General features: G+C 54.4%; 1 protein-coding gene and 1 non-coding gene across 3 annotated transcripts in view; both read right to left on the bottom strand.

The window, feature by feature from the left end:
- Positions 1-1,458: 1,458 nt before the first annotated feature.
- PRRC2A (proline rich coiled-coil 2A) overlaps positions 1,459-20,932 on the bottom strand; it is a 37,624-nt gene continuing 18,150 nt past the window's right edge. The window contains exons 5-32 of one of the 2 annotated variants that reach the window (XM_035107163.2): positions 20,253-20,325; positions 19,756-19,899; positions 19,172-19,308; positions 18,967-19,046; positions 17,916-18,055; positions 17,706-17,796; positions 17,147-17,384; positions 16,196-16,622; positions 14,607-14,824; positions 13,931-14,315; positions 13,596-13,806; positions 11,176-13,263; positions 10,279-10,529; positions 9,907-10,034; positions 9,677-9,806; positions 9,434-9,519; positions 9,048-9,293; positions 7,600-7,791; positions 7,388-7,465; positions 6,551-6,713; positions 6,405-6,457; positions 6,182-6,270; positions 5,476-5,734; positions 4,248-4,346; positions 3,928-4,152; positions 3,745-3,833; positions 3,115-3,208; positions 1,459-2,938 (exon numbers count right to left, since the gene is read on the bottom strand). In XM_035107163.2, coding sequence (XP_034963054.2) covers positions 2,801-2,938; positions 3,115-3,208; positions 3,745-3,833; positions 3,928-4,152; positions 4,248-4,346; positions 5,476-5,734; positions 6,182-6,270; positions 6,405-6,457; positions 6,551-6,713; positions 7,388-7,465; positions 7,600-7,791; positions 9,048-9,293; positions 9,434-9,519; positions 9,677-9,806; positions 9,907-10,034; positions 10,279-10,529; positions 11,176-13,263; positions 13,596-13,806; positions 13,931-14,315; positions 14,607-14,824; positions 16,196-16,622; positions 17,147-17,384; positions 17,706-17,796; positions 17,916-18,055; positions 18,967-19,046; positions 19,172-19,308; positions 19,756-19,899; positions 20,253-20,325 — 6,552 coding nt within the window. In that variant the 3' untranslated portion in view covers positions 1,459-2,800. The remainder of the gene's footprint in view (positions 2,939-3,114; positions 3,209-3,744; positions 3,834-3,927; positions 4,153-4,247; positions 4,347-5,475; positions 5,735-6,181; positions 6,271-6,404; positions 6,458-6,550; positions 6,714-7,387; positions 7,466-7,599; positions 7,792-9,047; positions 9,294-9,433; positions 9,520-9,676; positions 9,807-9,906; positions 10,035-10,278; positions 10,530-11,175; positions 13,264-13,595; positions 13,807-13,930; positions 14,316-14,606; positions 14,825-16,195; positions 16,623-17,146; positions 17,385-17,705; positions 17,797-17,915; positions 18,056-18,966; positions 19,047-19,171; positions 19,309-19,755; positions 19,900-20,252; positions 20,326-20,932) is intronic. The other variant, XM_035107166.2, reaches the window with a different exon arrangement.
- LOC118081636 (small nucleolar RNA SNORD52) lies at positions 14,436-14,500 on the bottom strand. Its single transcript, XR_004692103.1, has one exon. It is a non-coding gene; the product is annotated as a small nucleolar RNA SNORD52 (small nucleolar RNA).

The following is a 20,932-nucleotide window of genomic DNA, read 5'->3' on the forward strand; positions in this document are numbered from 1 at the left end:
AATGGGGAAGTTCGCTTCAGTTTATGAACGCTTCAGTTTATGAACAGACTTCCAGAACCAATTGTGGTCATAAACCAAGGTACCACTGTAGTTGTTTTTCTCTTTGACATCTGCTGGGAGGGCGTTCCACAGGACGGGTGCCACTACCAAGAAGGCCCTCTGTCTAGTTCCCTGCAACTTGCCTTCTCGCAATGAGGGAACCGCCAGAAGGCCCTCGGAGCTGGACCTCGGTGTCCGGGCAGAACGATGGAGGTGGAGACGCTCCTTCAGGTATGCTGGACCGAGGCCGTTTAGGGCTTCAAAGGTCAGCACCAACACATTGAATTGTGCTCGGAAACGTACTGGGAGCCAGTGTAGGTCTTTCAAGACCGGTGTTACGTGGTCTCGGCAGCCGCTCCCCGTCACCAGTCTAGCTGCCGCATTCTGGATTAATTGTAGTTTCTGGGTCACCTTCAAAGGTAGCCCCACGTAGAGCGCATTGCAGTAGTCCAAGCGAGGATGACTAGGGCATGCACCACTCTGGCAAGACAGTCTACAGGCAGGTAGAGTCTCAGCCTGCGTACCAGATGGAGCTGGTAGACAGCTGCCCTGGACACAGAATTGACCTGCGCCTCCATAGGCAGCTGTGAGTCCAAAATGACTCCCAGGCTGCACACCTGGTCCTTCAGGGGCAGTTACCCCATTCAGGACCAGGGAGTCCTCCACGCCCGCCCGCCTCCTGTCCCCCACAAACAGTACTTCTGTCTTGTCAGGATTCAACCTCAATCTGTTAGCTGCCATCCAGCCTCCAACCGTATAGCGGTTACTGTGTTGGACTGCGGTAGGAAAGATTAGGGTTCGCATCCCTACTGAGCCACCATGCGTCCCGTTACCGTCTCTCACATACCCTGTCTCAGGGTGAGGAGAGAGCCATGTATGTCACCCTCAGCTCCTTGGGAGAAAGGTGGGATATAAATAAGTAAAATTAGTAAGCTTTGGCATGCTGGCTGCTGCCAGAGGATAATTGTTGCATTTCTATGCTGGGGGTGGGCGGGCACCTCTTCCCTTTGCACCCCACCTGTGCCAAACTTCTGATGATACTGGGGTATATTTTTTAAAAAAAATATTTACAGCAAAGTATTATGTTGAACTTGTTTTTGTGCCTCAGTTTTGTGCGTGGTCTAAACGTGGCAATGAGGAATGGAGGAGAAATTGTAAGAACTCAAGAAGAGCCTGCTGGAATAGGCCCATCTGGTTCAGTTAGAGGTTTTTAAAGAAAAGCCGCCTCCAAGCAGATAATATTAACATGTGTATGAGGGGAAAGTATGGATAAAAGTGGTATATGTGAAAAATAGCACATAAAAAAGGGAAACTTACATGCACACATTTTTGTATTGGAGAAAATGCATACAAGAACGTATTGGGGGGGGGGAAATCTGCATAAAAATGCTGCCAAATTTTTATAAAGACCTCTTTTTTTTAAAAAAAAAAAGCTAGCAGCGAACTGATGCCGAAATGTGAAAAACAGGCCACAAGACTGGATTTTCTTCAACCAACAATCCCTGCAGTTTCCTTCTCTTTGGGAATAGATTAAATGCTTATTAGATGTTGAATGTTGTTGCCCAGTACAGCCGATTCCACCAACCAATGTAGGCCATCTGTCAATTGGTCACTTATTGCCCATGACCCAAAGGAAGTGTCTTCCTTTAGTAGGCGTGGCTGGAGAATGTGCCTGCAACTGACATTCAGTCCAGCTGCTCCTGTTCTTCCCCTTCTCTGTTGTAGAGGCATGGTCCTGCTGCTTGAAATTTCCTACAGCCGCTGTCAGGCATGGGGAAGTGGGTGGGTGTGGTTTGTCTGAAGAGCCCTGCTCTTCTCTAGTGGCTGGTATTGAGACATTTGGTTGTTGCAATTTCGATTCCCCCCCTGCCACCAGAAGAGATTGGGAGAATGGAAGCGCTCAAGGAGCAGAGCTGCCTTACAAGGGGTGGTAAGCAGTTTCTATATAACCTTTCGTGCCTCTGATAATATGGAAGCAGTCACTACCAGCACTTTGCCAAGACAATATTTTTCACAAAGGGCACCTGTAATTTCTAAAATCACCATGATGCAGAGAACTAATTCTTTCCCCTGACAATGCTTCATTTTCCATGGAGGGAAGTTTTCGCACGCTGAGGAAGTCAGCAGGTAAGATGACAATTCAAAAAACCCACAGTCTGACTTTTTATTTTATTGGTTTTTTTAAACAACTTTTTTGGTTTTATTTATTAAACAAACCAGCTCGACCACCTTTTTAAAAACTCAATGCTTCCTATTTCAAACTCGGAGGAGCAAATAGGAGAGGAGACAGGCTCCCAGTCTCACCTCCCCCCACCCCCATAAATAGAAGAGGGAAGAGGAGAGACCCCCCCGACACGTTCATATTTATATATATTTACACTCCAAACCTCAGAGCTGCTCCCCCCTCAGATCAAAGGGCAACAGAGCCCCCTACCAGAAAAATAAACTCAGGTGAAAACCAAAGGAAATAAGCAAAAATACATTCAGCTGGGAGCCTCCCCAAATCCTGATCCTTGCCCCCCTCCCAAAATACACTCTGAGCACCCACTAAGTGTCTAACACCCCTACTCCAAGGGGCAAATTCCAGTGTCACCCCCCCATACAAACAGAAAAGGAGTTTAAGGAGACTCCCCGTATTCAGGATACACCAAAGAGGGGGGGAGGAGGAACAAACCCCTGCAAACAGCCCTCCCGCGATCTTGGGGAGGAGAGGGGGAAGGAAGTTAACAGAATCAAAAAGGGGCGGGTTCAGCATCCTGGGCTAGTGGTGGCCGGAGAGACTGGGGTCTTGCTTGTCAGTGTGGGAGCGCATGTCTGGCTCAAGGCGGCGGGCTGGCGTTCCGTCGCGAGGTGGAGCGGCTCGCTCCCAAGAGCGGGGATTCCAGCGAAGGACGTCCGACTGGGAAGCCCGAGGGGAAGGAGAACACACACACACAGCAGATGAGAGGAGGAATGTCGCTGCGTTCCTGTAACCCCCACCCTAATAATCCCAGAGTTGCCTTAAAAAGCGGGCTCCGTTTATCAATCCCTATCCCATCTTCTGTTCACACGGCAAGTCCCACAAGGCAGCCTCACCTGCTGGTAGACCTCAAAGCGCTGGGCACGGAAGATACCACCGTAGGCAGAACCAGGGGACTTCAGCCTGGCACCAAAGCCTCCAGAGAAAGGCCTGAGGGGAGAGAAAACGTCTCTGTGATGAGGCAGCCAAAGGTGCTATTTCACTTCTCTCTTGCTGCTCAGGAACCATCTTCCAACACTACTTTTAATGGAAACAATGCTTCCGAGAACTTGCACACACACAAAAAGGCACTAGTAACAGGAAGATGCTTTAGGGCAGGCATCCCCAAACTTCGGCCCTCCAGATGTTTTGGACTACAATTCCCATCTTCCCCGACCACTGGTCCTCTTAGCTAGGGATCATGGGAGTTGTAGGCCAAAACATCTGGAGGGCTGCAGTTTGGGAATGCCTGCTTTAGGGAAAGGCCTTTCTTATGCTTCCTGGCTGACTCAAGGCATTGTGGCCAGCGGGTCCACTCCACCAAATGTGAGATGGGTCCAGTCGTCCTTTTTTTGAGTCTGCTAAATGGCGCCAGCACCCCAGGCAGCATCGGGGTGGGGGAGTCTGAGAACTGGAGACCCTCCAGTCTGTTTCCAGGAAATTTCCTCCGTCCCCAAAGCTCGCTCTGCCCCACAAAGAACACTCACCTGCCCCCAGAGGGGGGCCGGGCCCCTGGAGACCCCAGGCCATTGAGTTTCCTGTAATCTTGTAGCGGCTTCATTTCCAGAGCATGGAGCTGGCGGGGAGGAAAAAAAATCCTACATCAGAACCAGTGGGTGGGGAGGCCTTTCACATGGAGCAGAATCCAGCCCGCCAGCCCTCTTCTTTACCTCGCTACGGCCCACTCCGCCGTGAGGAAAGGCTCGCACGGCTGGAGAGACGAGGCGCCCAGCTAGCTGCCCGGGCGGCCGCAGAGCCTGGGTGGCCACGGACACCAGGGGCATGGGGGGAGGCGGCGGCTGTGGAGGGGCAGGGGCAGAAGGTGGCGCTTGCTGCAAGGAGCCAAAGTTCACCACAGGGGGCAGCTGGGGCGGCTCCACCATGGGCAAAAGGACCTGGGGCAGGACAGAGAGAAAGACAGGGGCGGCATTACAATCCTGGGACAGTTTCGGTCCAAGAGCTGGGCTGAAAGAGATGGTGCTTCGCTCACCTGCTGGCCAGGGCCTGGGGCAGTCAGGAAGTTGCTCTGGCTACCTTGCCCCAGGGCGGCTGGGTAGAACTCAGAGGGGGATGCAAGTTCTTGGCGCACCTGCAGGGGAGAAGGAACTCGATAATGGCAACTCCCAACACAGTCCATTTCTTGAAGGACCAGAGGAGGCGGCCTGCTTAGATTGCATCAAAGGTTTCTGAACCCAAGATCATCATCAGAACCCTCCTGGATCAGTTCCAAGAGCCAATGGCTCTAGGAAACCTACAAGCAGGGTGTCAGAGGCTAGCAGGCAGCAAATCACAGAGAGTGATTTTTATTAGAACAACAGGATCTGTTCAGGAGTGCCAGGCCTAGTGAGCACAGCAACTCTCTTCAATAAGTCTTGCTCCTAGAAGGCAGTCATGGAGACTATAGGTCCCTGCCTTCCCACAGCTCCCTAAGTGTCCTCTTTCCCTGGGTCCTTCCCCAAGCAATCTGAAACTACGTCGACACATCTGCTTCTGCTCCTCCCTCTTCATACCACTTCTGATTCTGGGAGACCAAGGGGGAGGGGAGCTTGTTGTAGCAGGATGGGAAGATCCCTCTCTGCCTCTCCTGCTTGGGTTCTAGACCTCTCTGCACCAACGATTCTCTCTGCTCCCTGTTACCTCTTCAACTTCCAACACCTCCTCTTCCCAGTCTTCGCCCTCCGACCACTCATTGTTTTCCCACCACCACTCCCTGAGCTCTGAGCCTTCTTCCTTTGGGGGTCCCCCAGCTGGTGCCTCCCACCATTCCTCTGCGTCCAACCAGTCCGTGACAAAGGACCTAAGGGCAGGAATGTTCTCCTGTTCGTGATCCGCAGCAACCGGTATTTAGAAGCATGCGGCCCACGATCCTCACTAACTGGCAACACTCCTCACATCTGTGCTCTGGAGCTGAAGAGCAAGGACTCAAGCCAACTGAAAAGAAAGCTTGGCTCCTAGGCACAAAGTTACTTGCCTATGAAGAGTAGCTGCCCACTATTTATAGGCGCAGCATGAGAGAAGAGCTCCTGGCTTCCTAAAACAAGACACCCCCCTTCCCTGAATTCCCCATTGCCCTGCTCTCTCTCCCAGCTCCCATCCATTTGTGCCACATCATAAACTCTTCCTCTCCAACCTGCCTCCAGAAATCCGGGTTTTCTCTGCACCCCCAATTCCCAGAAGACCTGCCCTTCAGTTAAATCACCCACCACAACGCCTAGTACCTGAAGCAGGGCTTGCTCTGGAGCCAGCTGGCTGCTGCAGAAGGCTGAGCTGTAGATGAAGGAAGGAGGGGGAGCCTGGTACAGCAAGCCTGTGGCTGGCAGCTTGGGAAGCTCCGCCGCCTGCAGGGCCGATATCTCCACGTACTGCCCCTTGAGGGCCACCCCCGAAAGCAAGGCGGAGCTGGGCAAGACAGCGCCCGTGGCCGTCTGACCAGGAGAAGTGGGGGCTGGGCTGGGCTGGAGATACAGGTGCTGGGACCTAGCGAGTGAAGGAAGCAAGTCAGTCAGAATCCAACCCCTGCAACGCAGGATTCGCTGCTAAAGAATCCTTGACAGGTGGCCATCCAACCTCTGCTTAAAAACCTCCAAGGAAGGAGAGTCCACCTCTTGTGGGAGTCTGTTCCACTGTCAAACAACTCCCACTGCCAAAAAGTTCTTCCTGTGATGTTTAGTCGGAATCTCCCTTTCCTGTAACTTGAATCCATTGGTTCGGGTCCCACCCCCTGGAGCAGCAGAAAACGAGCTTGCTTCATGTTGCACGTGGCGGCCCGCACGAAGATGGGTACAATATCACCTTTGTGGACCGGACTACTCAAGTGCTTCTCACAAAAGGCAGGGCGGGAATGCATGCCATGCTGCAGAGGCTCTGCACTGTCTCCCTGCCACAAGGGGAGCTCAGAGCCCCATATGCCCCCCCTGCCCTTACCTGTAGGAGTGCAGAGAAGGGGTGCTCGGACGGTAGCTGCTGCCCCCACTCGCGCCATGAAGCTGGGACTCCAGCTGGGCAGTTTGGACCTGCAGAAAGAGGATGCAAGGAACTTTTCAGAGGAGGTGGGATAGCTAAAACCATTCCTCCTCTGAGCTGTGCCAGAGGCCCCACAGCAACACAGGAGGCGCCCCTCCTCTGCCCAATCTGCCAAGGTAGGTACCTGGTTCCCGTAAAACAGCTCCGGGTACAGCCGCTGGCCCTGGCCCCTCTCACCTGCAGGGAGGAAGAAGCACAGTCAACCACTGCTCTGGCTGGGAGCCGCACAATGTGAGCTCTTCCCTTTCCGTTCCAAATGCCCCTCCATACCTGAGAACACGGAAGTGTCTGCTGGGAGGCTGTGCAGGCAAGATGCTGGGGCTACAGGGAATGGCCGGGCCTCGCAGCCGCGACCAGGAGGCGCCTCGGGGGAAGCTCGGTGGCTGGGAGGTGCCGGCGGAAGCAGCTCCCACTCTCTAGGGGCAGAGGTCAGCTGCGGAGAGGGAGGAGGCAGGGGAGTCATTGGAGGCAACCAAGCTCTAGGCTTCCTTTCTAAACGGACCAAATGTTTCATTCCCTCGTACAGATTTAAACTCTACCTTGCCATGTGCAAAAATATACTAATAGAGAAATCATATTAAAAGTTCAATCCCCTGCACCGCAGAAGCAAACTGAAATAACAATAAATCTGACAAAATATATTCCGTATCACCCAGGTCTAACAGCTGCATTTTAAACCTGCTGAGGTTTTGGGGAAAACTTGCAAACACACACAACAGGTTGCAAAAATCAAGCCCCAATATTGCTTGTACATCAGTATCTTTTTCTGATTTTATCTTCCATGGAATATGTGGTTTAAAAAGGTACATGTTGTAACCCGCCCCAACACCTTAGGGGGAGAGAGATGTCCCTGCTCTCATCCAGGAATCTGACCAAGACTGGCCTTTCAAAAGAGAAGCCAGTTTTTTTGCATCTTGATCCAAGAGACTACTGAGGGGCAGCCCCTACATGCAGAAACTACAACAGGCCCCACAGATGGAATGCAAGGTCACCCACTGCTCAGTTGGCAAAGCCAAGCTCTTTTGCAGCCCTCCAAGCTGAACTCAAAGGGGGAGGGAGAGAGAAGAGGGAGCCCCAAATCAGCACTGGAACATCCCCCCCACTTACCCCCTCGGCAAGTCCCTGGTGCAGCTCTTCTTTATCTGGCTTCGGCCCTTCATTCACCATGAAGCGAAGGTCAGCATCCTGAAGGGGGCAAAAACCAGGGGGGAGGGGGTTGGAATCCGAGTCTGGGACTTGTACGAGAAGAGACTGCAAAACACATGCGTCTTGCCCCTCTCCTGCTGAGCGCAGGAAGAAAGCCAGGCCTTGGCACTTACCTTATCGCTAGCACCAAACTGGATGGGTGGGCAGGCCCCGGGGGACTCGAGCTGGGGGTTTGGCTCGGACGTCATCGCACCCAGACCCTCTGCACTGTTGTCTTTTGCTTTCTCCACTCGCTGGGAACGCTCTGTGCCAATAGCACCAGGGGGAGGGTGGTCCCGGGGCAGCGGCTCAGGGGAGCTGCTCACCTGTCGCAGGAGGAGGAGGAGGGGTGGTGGTGAAACTCATGGGCCCTTTGAGACCATGGGGATGGCAAACAGTTTAGCCTGAGGGCAGTATCCAGGCTCACTTTCCAGCGATTTCTTGGGGGGGGGGGTTGAGGGGGAACTGCTGCTATTACTTCACATTTATTTAGCACCAACTGATGCTTGCAGCTGAAGTGAAAGCACTTAAAAAACAAACAAACATATTTATGAGTGCAATGGTATGTAAAGGGGAGAATTTATGCCTGGTAGTATTTTCAAAATCAGTGCAGGATTTCAGGGGGTGGAAGCTTACATTCTTTGCCTGGATTACTGCCATTTCCCCAAGATTAGGAGAAAATGTGAAAATGATTTATGTATAATGGAATTCAATCTGGTGAAGAGCCTGGGCTAATTTTACTTGGATAAAATTTTAAGCGCAGAGACCTGCACGTCCTTCAATTACGCTACCCCCTCCTGAATATGCTTTCAGATAGAGGAATAGAAGTTGCCTGAAAGAATCCCAAAGCAAAAAGAACCTGGGATGCATTGTCCATGTTAGCTACATATGCACCCCACACTAAGATTCCTTGAAACCACCAACATGTGGTTCTAGCAAGAAGAGGGCAGGGGGGAAGCTGTTCTGGAAAAGTGGAGCAGGATGCAGCTGTTGTGGCTGTAAAGGGGCAATGCTTTCTTTGCTGCCAAAAGGATCTTTGGAAGGTTGGAGTCCTCCTAACAGCTTTGCAATTCTCACAGATCCCCATTTGTAATGCCGAACCGAGGCAGAGGACCAAGTCCTAACTGGAGCAAAAATGACAAGAAGAGCTCAAGAGAGAAATGAGGTGGTTGAGTCAGGAGAAGAGGTGATTTCAGAAGCCCAATCAGGATGGCAGAATCAACTGTGGGATTCATGGGAAGGGCAATGGAAGAGCCAAAAGAGGACACGCCATTCAGTGCAACACACACACCAGAAACCTTTGGGAGAGCTGTTTCAGTAAAACAGGGTGGGGTGGAACCAATCCAGTAAAGGAAACCATTAAGGCAGTGGTGGCCAAACCCTGCCCCCCAGATATTTTGGGACTACAATTCCCATCATCCCTGACCACTGGTTCTGTTAGCTAGGGATGATGGGAGTTGCAGTCCCAAAACATCTGGAGCACTGAGTTTGGCCACCACTGCATTAAGGAAACCAATGCAGCTGCATGCGCTATAGCAGTGCTGACTGAAGATGTGGCGACACCCCAGAGTTACTTTTGTACCTTCTTCTCCTTCAGCAGACTGGAGTCTCTGGCTAGCGGGGGCCGCCTCCTCTGCTCTTTTGGCTCTGCTCCCTCCGGTCCGGCTGCAGCGGCATCCTCGGTACTTTTGCCGATGGCTCCGCTGCGCTTGGCCCCAGCATCTGGTGTGGCCTTCAGACCCCCGTCGGGAGAGCTGCGCTGGCTGCAGGTGGCCGAGGAGACCTGTGAGTCGCTGCTGAGGTCCACTCCACTGTCAGACAGGCTCATCTGGGCAAGGGGCAAAGCAGAGTCAGCAAACAGGGTTAGGGGGACAGAAAAGCTCCTTCATCGGCAAAGTCTGGCTCCGCCCTGGAAAGGGATCCTCTGCAGAGCATGCACCGGAACCATCCCATCTCAGCGGACCTCACCTCTGTACTAGCAACCTCTTCAAAGGCATTCAGAGGGTCGATCCAGGGCTCCACAGAGGCAGGGCGGTAGCTCTTTCGGGAGGAGTCTGGTGAAACAAAACACAGGGGCACCTCTGAACCAGCAATGTTTGCTTTCTCGTCCCTGACCCCAAGAGCTGCTCCCTCTCGCTGCCAGTTCCGATTGCCCAGCCTGCCCCAGGAGCATGGCCTTTCCTTCTTCTCCACATGCTTGCAATAACTCACTGGAATTCAGCTGGTTCCAGATCTGTGGGGCGAGCCCCTCAGACACCGGAACGCTCCTGCTGCGAGGTTCGCCGGGGGTCTCCTCTTTGGGGGCCGAGAAGCCAGGGCCACTGGGGAAGGGAATGGGTTCCTGAGAGAGACAGGGGACAGACACATACATGAGACCTTGGGAAGCCGGGAAGCCTTCTGCTTCATGCCACGCGATTACATAAAAAGAGAAAATCGCTCACCTGCTGGAGCAGGTCTTGCTTCCGGGGCCTTTCCCGGCGCTTTGCAGAAAAGCCACCCAATGCACTGGACTCCTTCACTGGGGCACTGCTAGAGAGAAGCAGCTGGTTCTTGTCCAGGAAGCAAGAGTCTGAATTGGGCGGGATGGAAAAAACAGCAAAATGGGATTGCAGTGGGGAAGGAGCAGGCATAAAAAATGAAAAAAAAAATGGGGGCGTCTTAACACGGATACATCTCCCCCCCATTTTCTTTAATCGGAGTCCCCCAAAATAGATGGAAAGATACAGTAAGTGATCGCCAAGAATGAATTTAGTCTCTTCCAAGACAAAGAAATCCAGTTCCCCTGGTTACTAAGCACAGACTCTGCCCATTACCTGCGCTGCCACTGTTCCTACTCTCGAAGCGTCGCAGTGGGAGGGCAGAGGAGTTGCTGCCTCCAGGCCCCAGGAAGGGAGGCTGGGCAGGGCCAGGGGAGGCTGGCTTTGTGTGGCGGCTGCCCAGTTCAGCCAGAGCCTGCTGGATGCCAGCTGGGTCGCTGTGGATGACGCGGTCCAAACGATACACTGTGCTGGTGGTGGGGGCTGGGGGAAGGCTCAGGCCTGGAGAGTGGTCATCGGTGTTCCGGCTAGAGGAGGAGGAGGAAGCAGGAAATATTATGGCAGCAGACTGGGGGTTTCCTTGGCTGGTTCTCCCACCCTCTCCATCAACAAGTCATCTTCAAAATTCCCACTTTTTGACAATGGCCATTTCTCTTACATAATTTATGTAGGATTGCCCTGTCTTCTGTCTGTTCCCAACTTCCCACGGTCAACCTACAGATTCCTTCCTCTGTTTTTTACTCCAGGGCATGTATGTGCACACTAAGGGGGCTGAGGATTCGTTAACTTTTGGGGCCAAATGACAGTGGTGCATAACGTTCCACAAATATGCTTTAAAAGGATACTGCCGGAGAAGGGAAACAAGGGACACAATTCTCACAAGTTTTTGCATGCACAGAATGAGGCCCGCTCACATGTTGGGACACCCCAACCCCTAAATCTGCTCTGGGGGTTTGGAGGGACAGGAAAGTGAGGCAGAGGAACATCACATTGCACAGGTGGACTTTTGTTGGGTGAAATAATACCTCACATAGCACTTTGCCAAATGCCACCTGTGTTTCCTTTTCTATCTTATTTCTCTTTACCTCTCCGCCATTCCAGTTTTCCCTACCAATTCTCTGCCCCCCCAATACACACCTTCAGTTTTTTGGGCTTTCTCTTCCGAGTACTTACCTGCGATTCTTGGGAGAGGGCCAGCTCCTCTTGTCCCCTCCACTGCGCCCACCACCACTCCCTCCGCGGCCAGCCTTGCCTCCTCCCCCTGGGCCGGGGTTGGATCGTCGGTTCTGCCGGTCCATGCCAGGCCTCTGGCTGGAGAAGCTGCGTTTGGACATCTCCTTCCTCTGGGCTAAGCTGAGCTCGTTGTTTGAGGGCCGCCCACCGACCGAAGGCGCCCCAGAGCAGCCACCTTTGAGGAAGGCGGTGGGGGGAGGCCCGCCAGGCGCCGGTTCCTTCTCCCCGCCGCCCCGGCGCTCCGTGAAGTCGCTGCTCTCCGAAGCCGTCTCCCACTCCTCATTCGCCTGGTCCGAGTTCTGGTTGGACAAGTCAGGAGATTTTGTGCCAGCCACGCGCCGGGCAGCCGATTCCTCGGGGAGCGGGGCGGCAGGCGCTGGGGAGAAGGGTTGGCCAGCCCTCTGCTCGCCGTTGAGTCGGGCTGCGTTCTCACGCTCCTGCTTCAGCCTCCGGAACCGGGGCGGCTTGTCCTGCTGCTGCGAACGGCCATGGCGCCGGCGCCGTGGTGGCCGGTCAAAGCCACGGTCCGAGCCAGGGCCAAGAGGTGGTGGAGGTGGCTGCTGCTTTAAGGGGGCCTGGAAACCACCGGATTCTTCTGGGGCCATTGTTGCAGGGCCTGACGGCGCCTTCTCTTTGCCCGATGGCTCCAGAACTGCCTCTTGCTGCTTCTCGGGCTTCTTATTGGGCTGGGGCTTGGAAGGAGGGCTCCACCCCCCAGGGGGCGCACGGCCACCACCTCGGCCCCGGCGTGAGGGAACGCCACGAGGGGTGAAGACACGCCCACCACGGGTGCCAGGGTCTGAGAGGCGCGGAGGCAGCTTGTCGGCAAAGCGAGGCAAGCCAGGGTGCTGTGAGGAGGGGGCCATGGCAGAAGTCAGAGGAGGGGCCCGGCTGCGATGGCTGGGGGCTGGCTCCTTGGTCACCTCCTTGTCAGAGTGGGCCACGTCACTGGCGCTCTCGTGTGTCTCGCTGCCTGTCTCAGAGCCCCGCTGGCGCCGCCGCTTCGGTATCTCTTCGTACTCTGAGCCTTCGCTGCGTGTCTCGCTGGCATTGCGTGGGCGGAAGGTGGAGCCTGGCCCAGCTGCTTTGCCCACGCCATCATCCAGCCGGTAGAAGGGTTCGCGGTAGCTGCGGAACTCCCGGCTTCTCCCGCGCCCCCCTCTCCCACGCCCGCTATAGGCACCCCGGAAACCTCGCCCTCGGGCAAAGTACTCTCCTCGGCCCCTGGCCCGCCCCCGGCCGGTGTAGCCGCCACGCTCGTACGGGGGCTCCCGCTGGCGCCGACGGCTTGGCGACAGTGTGCCATGCTGCTGCTCTTTGGGTGGCATCACTGTTCCGCCATTCACCACCGGCTTGGCCTTGTTCTCCTTGCCCGGTTTCGGAGACTCTTTAGGGAGCTCGGGTTTGCTGCCCGCTGCCTCGGCCCCCTCTTTGGCCTTCCCAGCAGAACGCATCTCCTCGCTTTCGTCTTTTGCCTCCTTAGGGGGTGGCGGCGGCTTCTTGATGGGCCCGGCTCGCCGTGGGGCCTTGTCCCCGGAAATCTCCTCAATCCTCCGGCTGCTGCCAGGACGGGGGCCCCAGCGCGTCTCCGTCTTGGACTCACGCCGCGGCTGCTTGTGGAATTCATGCTGCTGCCGCGCCGGCTTCTCCATTCGCCGCAGGACCTCCTCTTTGACCAGAGGCTCCTCCTTGGGCTGTTCTGAGGGAGGCTTCTTAGCCACCACTGGTCGAATGACGGGAGACTCAACCGTCTTGATCTCTTCTGGGGGTTCACGATGCAGCAGCTGGGGCTCCTCCTCGCTCTTGCGGGGCATCTGGACCGGTGGTTCAGGGCGTCCATTTCTGCTCACCTCTGTGGGTGCCGTCAGAGCCATTGTGGCCTGCCAAGGGGGACCTGCTCGTGGTGGCTCATCCACTGGGAAGCGGTGCATTGGGGCAGGGTTGCCGTTTTCGGAAAAACCAGGGTAGTTCCCCATGTAGGGCTGGGGAGTGATGGCCTCACGCAGGCGAACCGGAGGGGTCTCACTCCTAAAGGAAGGAGAGCAAGGATGATTGAAAGATCCTTTATTCTGGGGTCATCCGCTGACGACCCCAAGCAGTGTCAGCTGTCACTCCAAACTGCAACCAAGTGGCAGGAGAGCCTCCACCGCTAGCCTCTTAGGATAGAACACAAGACCATGGGCCCATCCCACTGTCCTTACTGCAGTCAAGAAACTGTAAGGCCCTCAACTCCATGACTTGCTATGTGGTTCCAATAACAAAAAGACCTTCAAAACAAACATGGGACAACCTCAGCCTCCTCCCGCTGGGAGATCTTGCTCCCGCCCAACCCAACAGACTCCCTCCAGACGTTCGCTCACCGTAAGCCCTTCTCTTCCTCTTCCTGCTGCCGAAGGGATGCCGTTTGAGACCTCGAGTCTGCACCGGAAGGGGCATTGGTGAAGACATCTCCGGCCCAGGCCAGCTTGGGATCAACCGGCGGAGTGCCACGCTCTCGGAGGATTGGAGGATGGCGCTCAAACTGCTCTGAACTGGAGCCCCCACTGTCTGATCGCTCACGGGGCAGGAGACCTGAGTGGTGAACAGAAGACACACCCGTTGCAAGTCAGGCCTACTGGGTCCGACAGTCTTCTAAAAGGCTGCCTGCTCAACTGCTTTGACGAGCCTGGACTTCCTTTTCTTCAGATCTACTTACCGGAAGGATGGACCCCAGGGGGGTAGAAGTCTATGGGGGGCCGCCCTTGCATCACACGTGGGTCCATGTAAGGCGGAATCATCATCCAGCGAGGATCAAAGTTCATCTGCGGCATCGGGGGCGGCCTTCCAATGGAGCCGGGGTACATGCCTTTGGGCGGGGCCTGCTGCGCTGGAGGCGGGGCTGGGGGTTGCTGCTGCCCTGCCGGCCCAGGCTGAGCATGGACGTTGCCCGAGGGGCCCATGGCTGCCAGAGGAGCCCCTGTTGCCTGCTGCTGGGAAGAGGAAGCCATCGGGGGCTGGACTTGGCTGTGTTGTTGTTGCTGCTGCTGTTGCTGCTGTTGCTGCTGCTGCTGCCATTGCTGCTGCTGCTTCAGTAACTGCTCCTGAAAGGGGGTTGGTGGGCAAAGAGGAGAGAGGGCTCTTTCAGTGACCTCAACAGCACCCTAGTGAGATACCCCCCACTTCCTGCGATGCATGTGTCTCTAGATGGAGAAGTTATGAGTTGCTCAGGTAGCTGCGAGGACATCAAGGGGTGTCAGAGACTCTAGTCTAAAGACTCATCACTGCAACGGAACCTCAGCCAAGTTGCTTCCTTATCTCGGTCCCACCCCAACTGACTCCTCCCCTGTTAGGAACAAGTGCCCAGCCCAGGCGCCTGCCTCCACCCCTTGTACCTGCTGCTGCCGTTGGAATCGTGGAGGCAATGACTTCTGGTACTTGGAATAGCTGAGGGTCTGAGCCGGAGGCGGCTGGCGTGCCTGAAGGACCGTCTCAGCTTTGGGCTCCACCTTGGCCGGAGCGGGAGCGGCTGGGAGAGCAGGACCAGGCAAGGTGGGGGGCTCTTCCCGCATTTCGGGGACTTCCTTGGGAGGCGGAGCCACAGCGGGCTCAGCTGTAGTAGACATGCACAAGACACACACAAAAGAAAGGCGGGCTTTGTGAGGCAACAGGTGGACTCTGGGTTCAACCTTGCCAATCTCTGGATCTCCCCATTTCTGGCCTGGCCTATGGTCAGGGATGATGGCAGTTCAGAGTCTAGCATCGCACGAGGGGCCAACAGATTCCCCAAAGGCCTGTATGCATCACCCACCAAATCAGCAGGCAAGACGGCATGCTCCACGGGCCTTATTACCAGGGACATGGTATGCTGCCTTTGGGCCACCAGACTCACTCCCAGCTGAAATCTTGGGAGAGCTGCTGCCAATACAGTCCTGAACTAGGTGGACCCAGTGGTAAGAACTCAGGAGGAAGACGACGACACAGCTTCCTGTGTCCCTATGACTCAAATGACAGCAACATCACCTGACAGCTTGCCATGTGCGTAATGGCTGCTGCAACACACAGCACTGCGCTCCTTCGGGTAACGTAGAAATTCAATAAATAAATAAAATGGGAGATTTGTACCATCGGCCAAGAATCATTTGGCCACGAGAAACACAATGTGGCACGTGGGCAGGCAGGTCAGGCCAAGTATGCCCAGTCCCTACTGCCTTCCTGTTTTCCTTTTGTTGCACGCTTTGGGCTTTCCCCCTGTCATTTCTTGTCGTTTTATTGTACTTTTCAATCAGATGACTTTTCATTTTGGCTGCCAACTACCTTAGACTCTCTCTCTCTCTATAAATATATATATAAATGTAAAAAGGACATGTGGGTGTGTTTCCACTTTTCACCAAAACCGCTTGACCGATTGAGGTGAAATTTTGACACATCACATCCAAATGTCCGAAGGATATAGGAAAGTTTGCTAAGACAGATGTCACACCTCCGTCAGGTAAACCCCCCCAAAAACCCGTTCCAGAACGCACCACTCAGCCAAAAGTGCATGCTGGGAAAAGAACCAGCGCCCTATAGCAGCGGCTACACTGGTACCGCACCAATAAAACTTCCCTCTCAACAGCACCTTGGCTCCCGTTTACATACTAGGCCTTTACAGACTAGGCCAAATTGAGGTACTGAATTGCCTGGGTGGGGGTTGGGGGAGGAGGAGACAGGATAGGTCGGGATACGGTGGGACGAGTCACAGGGATGAGCCAGGGGGTGGAGGGAGAAGGGGGTGTGATACTTCATGGGTCGGGACAGAGAGGGGGGAATCACAGGGATAAGCTGGGGGGGGGAGGGGGGAAATCACAGGGATAAGCCGGGGGTGGGGATACGTCATGGATTGGCACAAGTGGGGGAAATTACAGGGATGAGCCACAGCAACGCATGGCAGGGCCAGCTAGCGTATCTATATAAGAACACCAAAAATAAAAGTCAAGTTTACCAGGGCCCGGGGAGTGCCAGCTGCTGCTGCTCACGACAGCACTGTGAGGTTGGCTGGCCAGCACAGGCTCCTCTTTCTCCCTCTTCTCCTCGGGGGCGACTGGGGCAGCCGGTGGGTTGGGGGGCACAGGGGTGGGAGCTGGAGGAGGAGGGGGAGGAGGAGGGGGAGCAGCCACAATGACGGGAGGCGGTGGCTCCTTGGGAGGCTCAGGCTTCAAGCGCTTGTCAGGAGCTCCAAACTTCTCATCCAGGCGCTTGAGCTTCTCGGCGCAAGCCGCCCGTCGCTCCTCTTGCATACGCCGCTCCTCCTCTTCCCGCCGGCGTCTGGCCCGCTCCACCGCGGCAGAGATCTCTGAAGAGGACTGCTTCCGCCGTTGGCGCCAAGCTTCATCTTCGTCTTCTGGGGGGAGTGGCCGCAGTGAGCGGTCCTGGATAGCCAAGAGAGAGAGAAGCCCTCGCTCAAAGCTGTTCCACTGAAAGGAAACCTGAGCTGGAAGTTCAACTCCCAAAGACCCTCGAGGAGACAAGAGTTTGTCCCTGCTCACACCCGTGTTCCCTCACTAAGGAGCCCAAAGGCCAAAATTCAAGTATTGAAACATCCGCATGGAAGCTGCTCTGTCCCCTCACTGCTTCACCCCTTCCAATAACTCAGCATGGAAGTTCTAGTTAAAGCTGAGATAGAGTGGGCTAATGCCAAGTGCCACCCAAATGCCTATTTTATTTTAGCCAAAAAGCAGAGAGCATAAATCAAAACAACGATGCCAATGTGCGTTGTTCTGGCTAAGGATGTTTTCCATTTTTACAAGGACATTCGTTTCACTGGTTTACCTGGAAACCCAATGCAATCTAATGTGGAGACCTGGGCCTGGGTTCTCCACACTTTGGCCCACCTGAATAGCAGCTGCCAACCGCAGGTGATCTCAAGCAGGATTTGCAGCCTGCAGAAACTCACCGGGAAGTCGTTGGGTTGCCCCCAGTTGCCCCGGTTGGGGGGTGGTGGTGGCGGAGGCGGCGGTGCTCGGACTGCAGCAGCAGCAGCAGGTGGCGGTGGTGGTTCTTTGCCACCTTCTGGGGGACGTGCGTTTTCGACCCAGGCTGCTTTGACGAGGGGTTGATCCTCTTTTGGAGTTCCAGCCTTCTTGGTGTCTGTGCCCGACGACTGGCTTTCCGGGCCGGAAGCCTCATCATTGCTTGGGGACAGAGGTGAAGAGAGAGGTGTCAAATGGGGCCATTTAGATCCTGCACCCTCTGCTCAGAGCTGGCAGGGGGCAGGGAGCGAGCATGCACAGGTATTCTTGTGATGTAGCTGCAGCCAGGCAAGAATGACTTTTCTGTAAGATGATCCCATGTGGCTCAGGGCTGCAGCTCAGCAACAGGCACCGGGTGTGTGTGTGTGTGTGTGTGTGTGTGTGTGTGTGTGTGTGTGTCACCCGTCTCACAAAACCAACATGCTTTGTGCCAGCTGCATGGGATTAGACTTGGTTATTGGCCTTAGCACCGCCTAATCTTACCGGTTCTCAGTGGTTTCTTCATCAGACTCTTTCCCATCCTCTTCATCGCTGAATTTCAGCTTCTCAGTGTAGTCCACTTCTTCATGGGCTCCTGTGGGAGACAAATAGGATGTCTTTCGATTGACAGATCCAATAACAAGAAACCCTTTCAAGAGTCCCGGCTCCTGTGGGTAGCCGAGGTCCAGCTCTGTGGTTAGGCTCTTCCATTACCTGCCCAGCCTTCATCATTCTCCTGGTCCAGCTCATCAAACTCTTTCAGGTCATCCTGCTTGAGGACGGGGGGCCGGCTCACAGGCTCTGACACACGAGCTGCAGGCTGCGAAGGGCGGGGTCCTGGAAGCCGCTGGAACCTGGAGATGACAGGACGATGGAGATCAACAGAAACGTCGCACCTCTGACTTTCCTTGCTGCTGATCTAAATAAGAATGTTGCTCTAACCCCAGCAGTGCAGTGCAGTGCAGCACTCCAAGTGCTGAAGGACCAAAACTCCCATCATTCCTCAACACCAGTCATGCCAGGAAATGCTGGAGAGCTACAGATTCCCTGCCCCTGCACTAAGGGGACCAAAGGATCAAGTACTATGAATAAGTATCTTCCTTCCTTTGTGCCTCCCTCTCTAGGCCATATTTGTATCCCATGCTGCAGAGAAACAGAGACAGTCTTGCATTCTACTGATTCAATGTCAGCTTCTGTTGGTGCGACAGGAAACCTATAGAGGAATTCTCTTCCTTGTGTGAGCATGGTGGGAGCAGAGAAGGGAAAGGTGCCCCTCTATATCCATCACTATCTCACAGATGCCACTTCCTTCTCCCTCCAATTTCTGATTGATCTGCTAGGCCTAAAGAGACTCCAACCACATGCCTTCCCTTCGTTGTCCACCTGTTCAATTACAAGCTTAGTTCTCGAACCTTTTGGCTCACAAATGCTGCAAATCTGGAAGTGAGCGTTCCAGTCTGTGAAATATTTTTGGAAGCTGAACATCTGATGGGGCTTCCGCAGCTTCCTGCAGCCAATCAGAAGCCACGTTTTGGTTTCCGAACATTTTGGAAGTCGAACGGACTTCCGAAATGGATTCTGTTTGACTTCCAAGGTACGACTGTACAAGGAACCCAAAACATCTGGCTCCAGATATGCAGAGTTGACCGCAATCTCCTGCAGTTCCCCATGCTTGCTCCTGTTCCTGGTCCTCTATATACTTTCCCCTTCTGCCACAAAGATCACTTGCCATTATCACGTTTTTTAAAACTAAAAAAACCCTTACCTCTGCGCCTCTGGTGTGGGGTAGCGGTAAGGTCCCTGCGGCCCATATGGAGGCGGGAACGGGAGGTACGGGGGATACATCTGAGATGGGGTAGGGGAGAAATTGGTTACTGGATGGTCTCCTCTCTCTTCAGTTTCCCCTGCCCTCAAACAAGGAAGCAGGTGGCCAAAGTCACTTGGCACCTCCTCTTCTGCAATATACTTACAAATGGCGGCATCATCCCCCGGTAGGGAGGGAACTGAGGCGGGACGTTGGGCTGCAGGCCAACCCCAGCCCGTCCGTCCTCGGGCACCAGCTCCCCGTCAGTGCCCCGCCCACCTCCATCCCGCCAACTGGTAGCGTCTGCAAGAGATTGGGCGGAAGAGGAGTTATGAACATAAGATGTGTCTTGCCGGGGTAGGCCAGTGGCCCATCTGGTCCAGCATCCTGCCCTTACAGAGGCCAACCAGATAATATAACACCCATGGAAATCCTGAAAGCAGAAACTAGGTGCAACACCTCCCCCCCACTAGCAATTCCCAGCAACTGGCATTCAGAGGCACACTGCCTACAACAGAGGAGTCTACATGTAGACATCGTGGCTAGTAGTCTTGACCCCCACCCATTTTAAACTATGTGATACATGAAGAGGGGCTTTGTTTTGTCTGTCCTCCCCCTTCAGCTTCATTAGATGTCCCCAAGCGAAGGAGGAGAAAATCTTCTGGCAATGGTTGATAATGGCAATGCTCTCCCCACCCCAAGCTTGCTCTGGGGCCCAGAAGCAACAGGCACTTGAGCAAAACCACTCACTCTGGGGGCGGAGGTTTGGTCCGGGCCCATACGACGCATCGGTAGTGTCCTTTTCTTTGCCAGCTTTGTCCTGGTCGCCAGCCGCCTGCAGGGTCGGAAATTCCTCGCGAGAGAATCGCGACAGTAGGCTTGATCCCTTTCCACCTTGACATCAGAGAAAGAAAGCCCAGGTGGGTCCTTTACAAGTGTCCCTGACACATCTGGGGCGATGGCAGCACACCAGAGTGTTGAGCACCAGGGGTTGAGCCTTTTTGCTGGTGGCCCCATATCTCTGGAATACCCTTCTCCAGGGAAATACATGTGTGGCTTTCTCTGCTGGTCTTTCCAAGAAGTGTGATGTTGCAATGTTTTAGGAGGGGCAGCAAAAAATATAGATGCCATTATGAATTTTTAATTAATAAAATAAATGGTGATGGGAGCTGAAACATACTGATTCTCATCTCTCCAAAAGTCTCGAGGTCCTAGCTTCACACAAAATTAGCTGGAAGGCAGCTTACCATCTCCTTGCGCTCCATGGGTAACGCTGGCCTGTGCCCAGGACTTTGCCCCGCTTGCTACTGTAGGGGGATTCTGGAATAAGAAGAAGGGTGGGAAGTCAAAATGGACTGACCTTCCTGCCAGCTTCCTTTGGTCAAGCGATCTCCAAAACTGACACAATCTAAAGGTTCACGTTGATTCATTAAGAAAACCCCCCCACAAATCTCACGTTTGAATCAACCCAAGGATGGCTCAAATGCCTTTCGAATAAGGGCAGCCAACACAGGGCCCTCCAGAATGTCTTATCATCCTGAACTATTTACAATGATGGCTAGGGCTGATGGGAACTGGAGCCAAACACCATCTGGGGGCACACTGACTTCTCCTGTTCTAGAAAGTAGCAAGGCTGGGGCAGCCCTGCCCCTTGCTGTGCAGTTGTTCACATGGGTTTTGTTTTGATATAGCACTAGACTATGGTTTAAAGCAGGGTTGGGGAGGCCTCTGGGCTGGATCAGTCCTGTCTGCTCTGACTCAACTGAAGTCTGGTTTCATCTGGCCTGCAGTGATGCAGCCACGCTACAAGAAGAGAAGAGTCTGGCAGGCATGCACACGCACAAGCCCTGAGGCCAAGCCATGTCTCAGTGGCTGGGTCTCTAAGCTGACTAGCAAAAGTGCCTGGTCTCCCTCTCCCCAAGAGAAA

This window comes from Zootoca vivipara, chromosome 2 (assembly GCF_963506605.1).
Source record: "Zootoca vivipara chromosome 2, rZooViv1.1, whole genome shotgun sequence".
Lineage (NCBI taxonomy): Eukaryota > Metazoa > Chordata > Lepidosauria > Squamata > Lacertidae > Zootoca > Zootoca vivipara.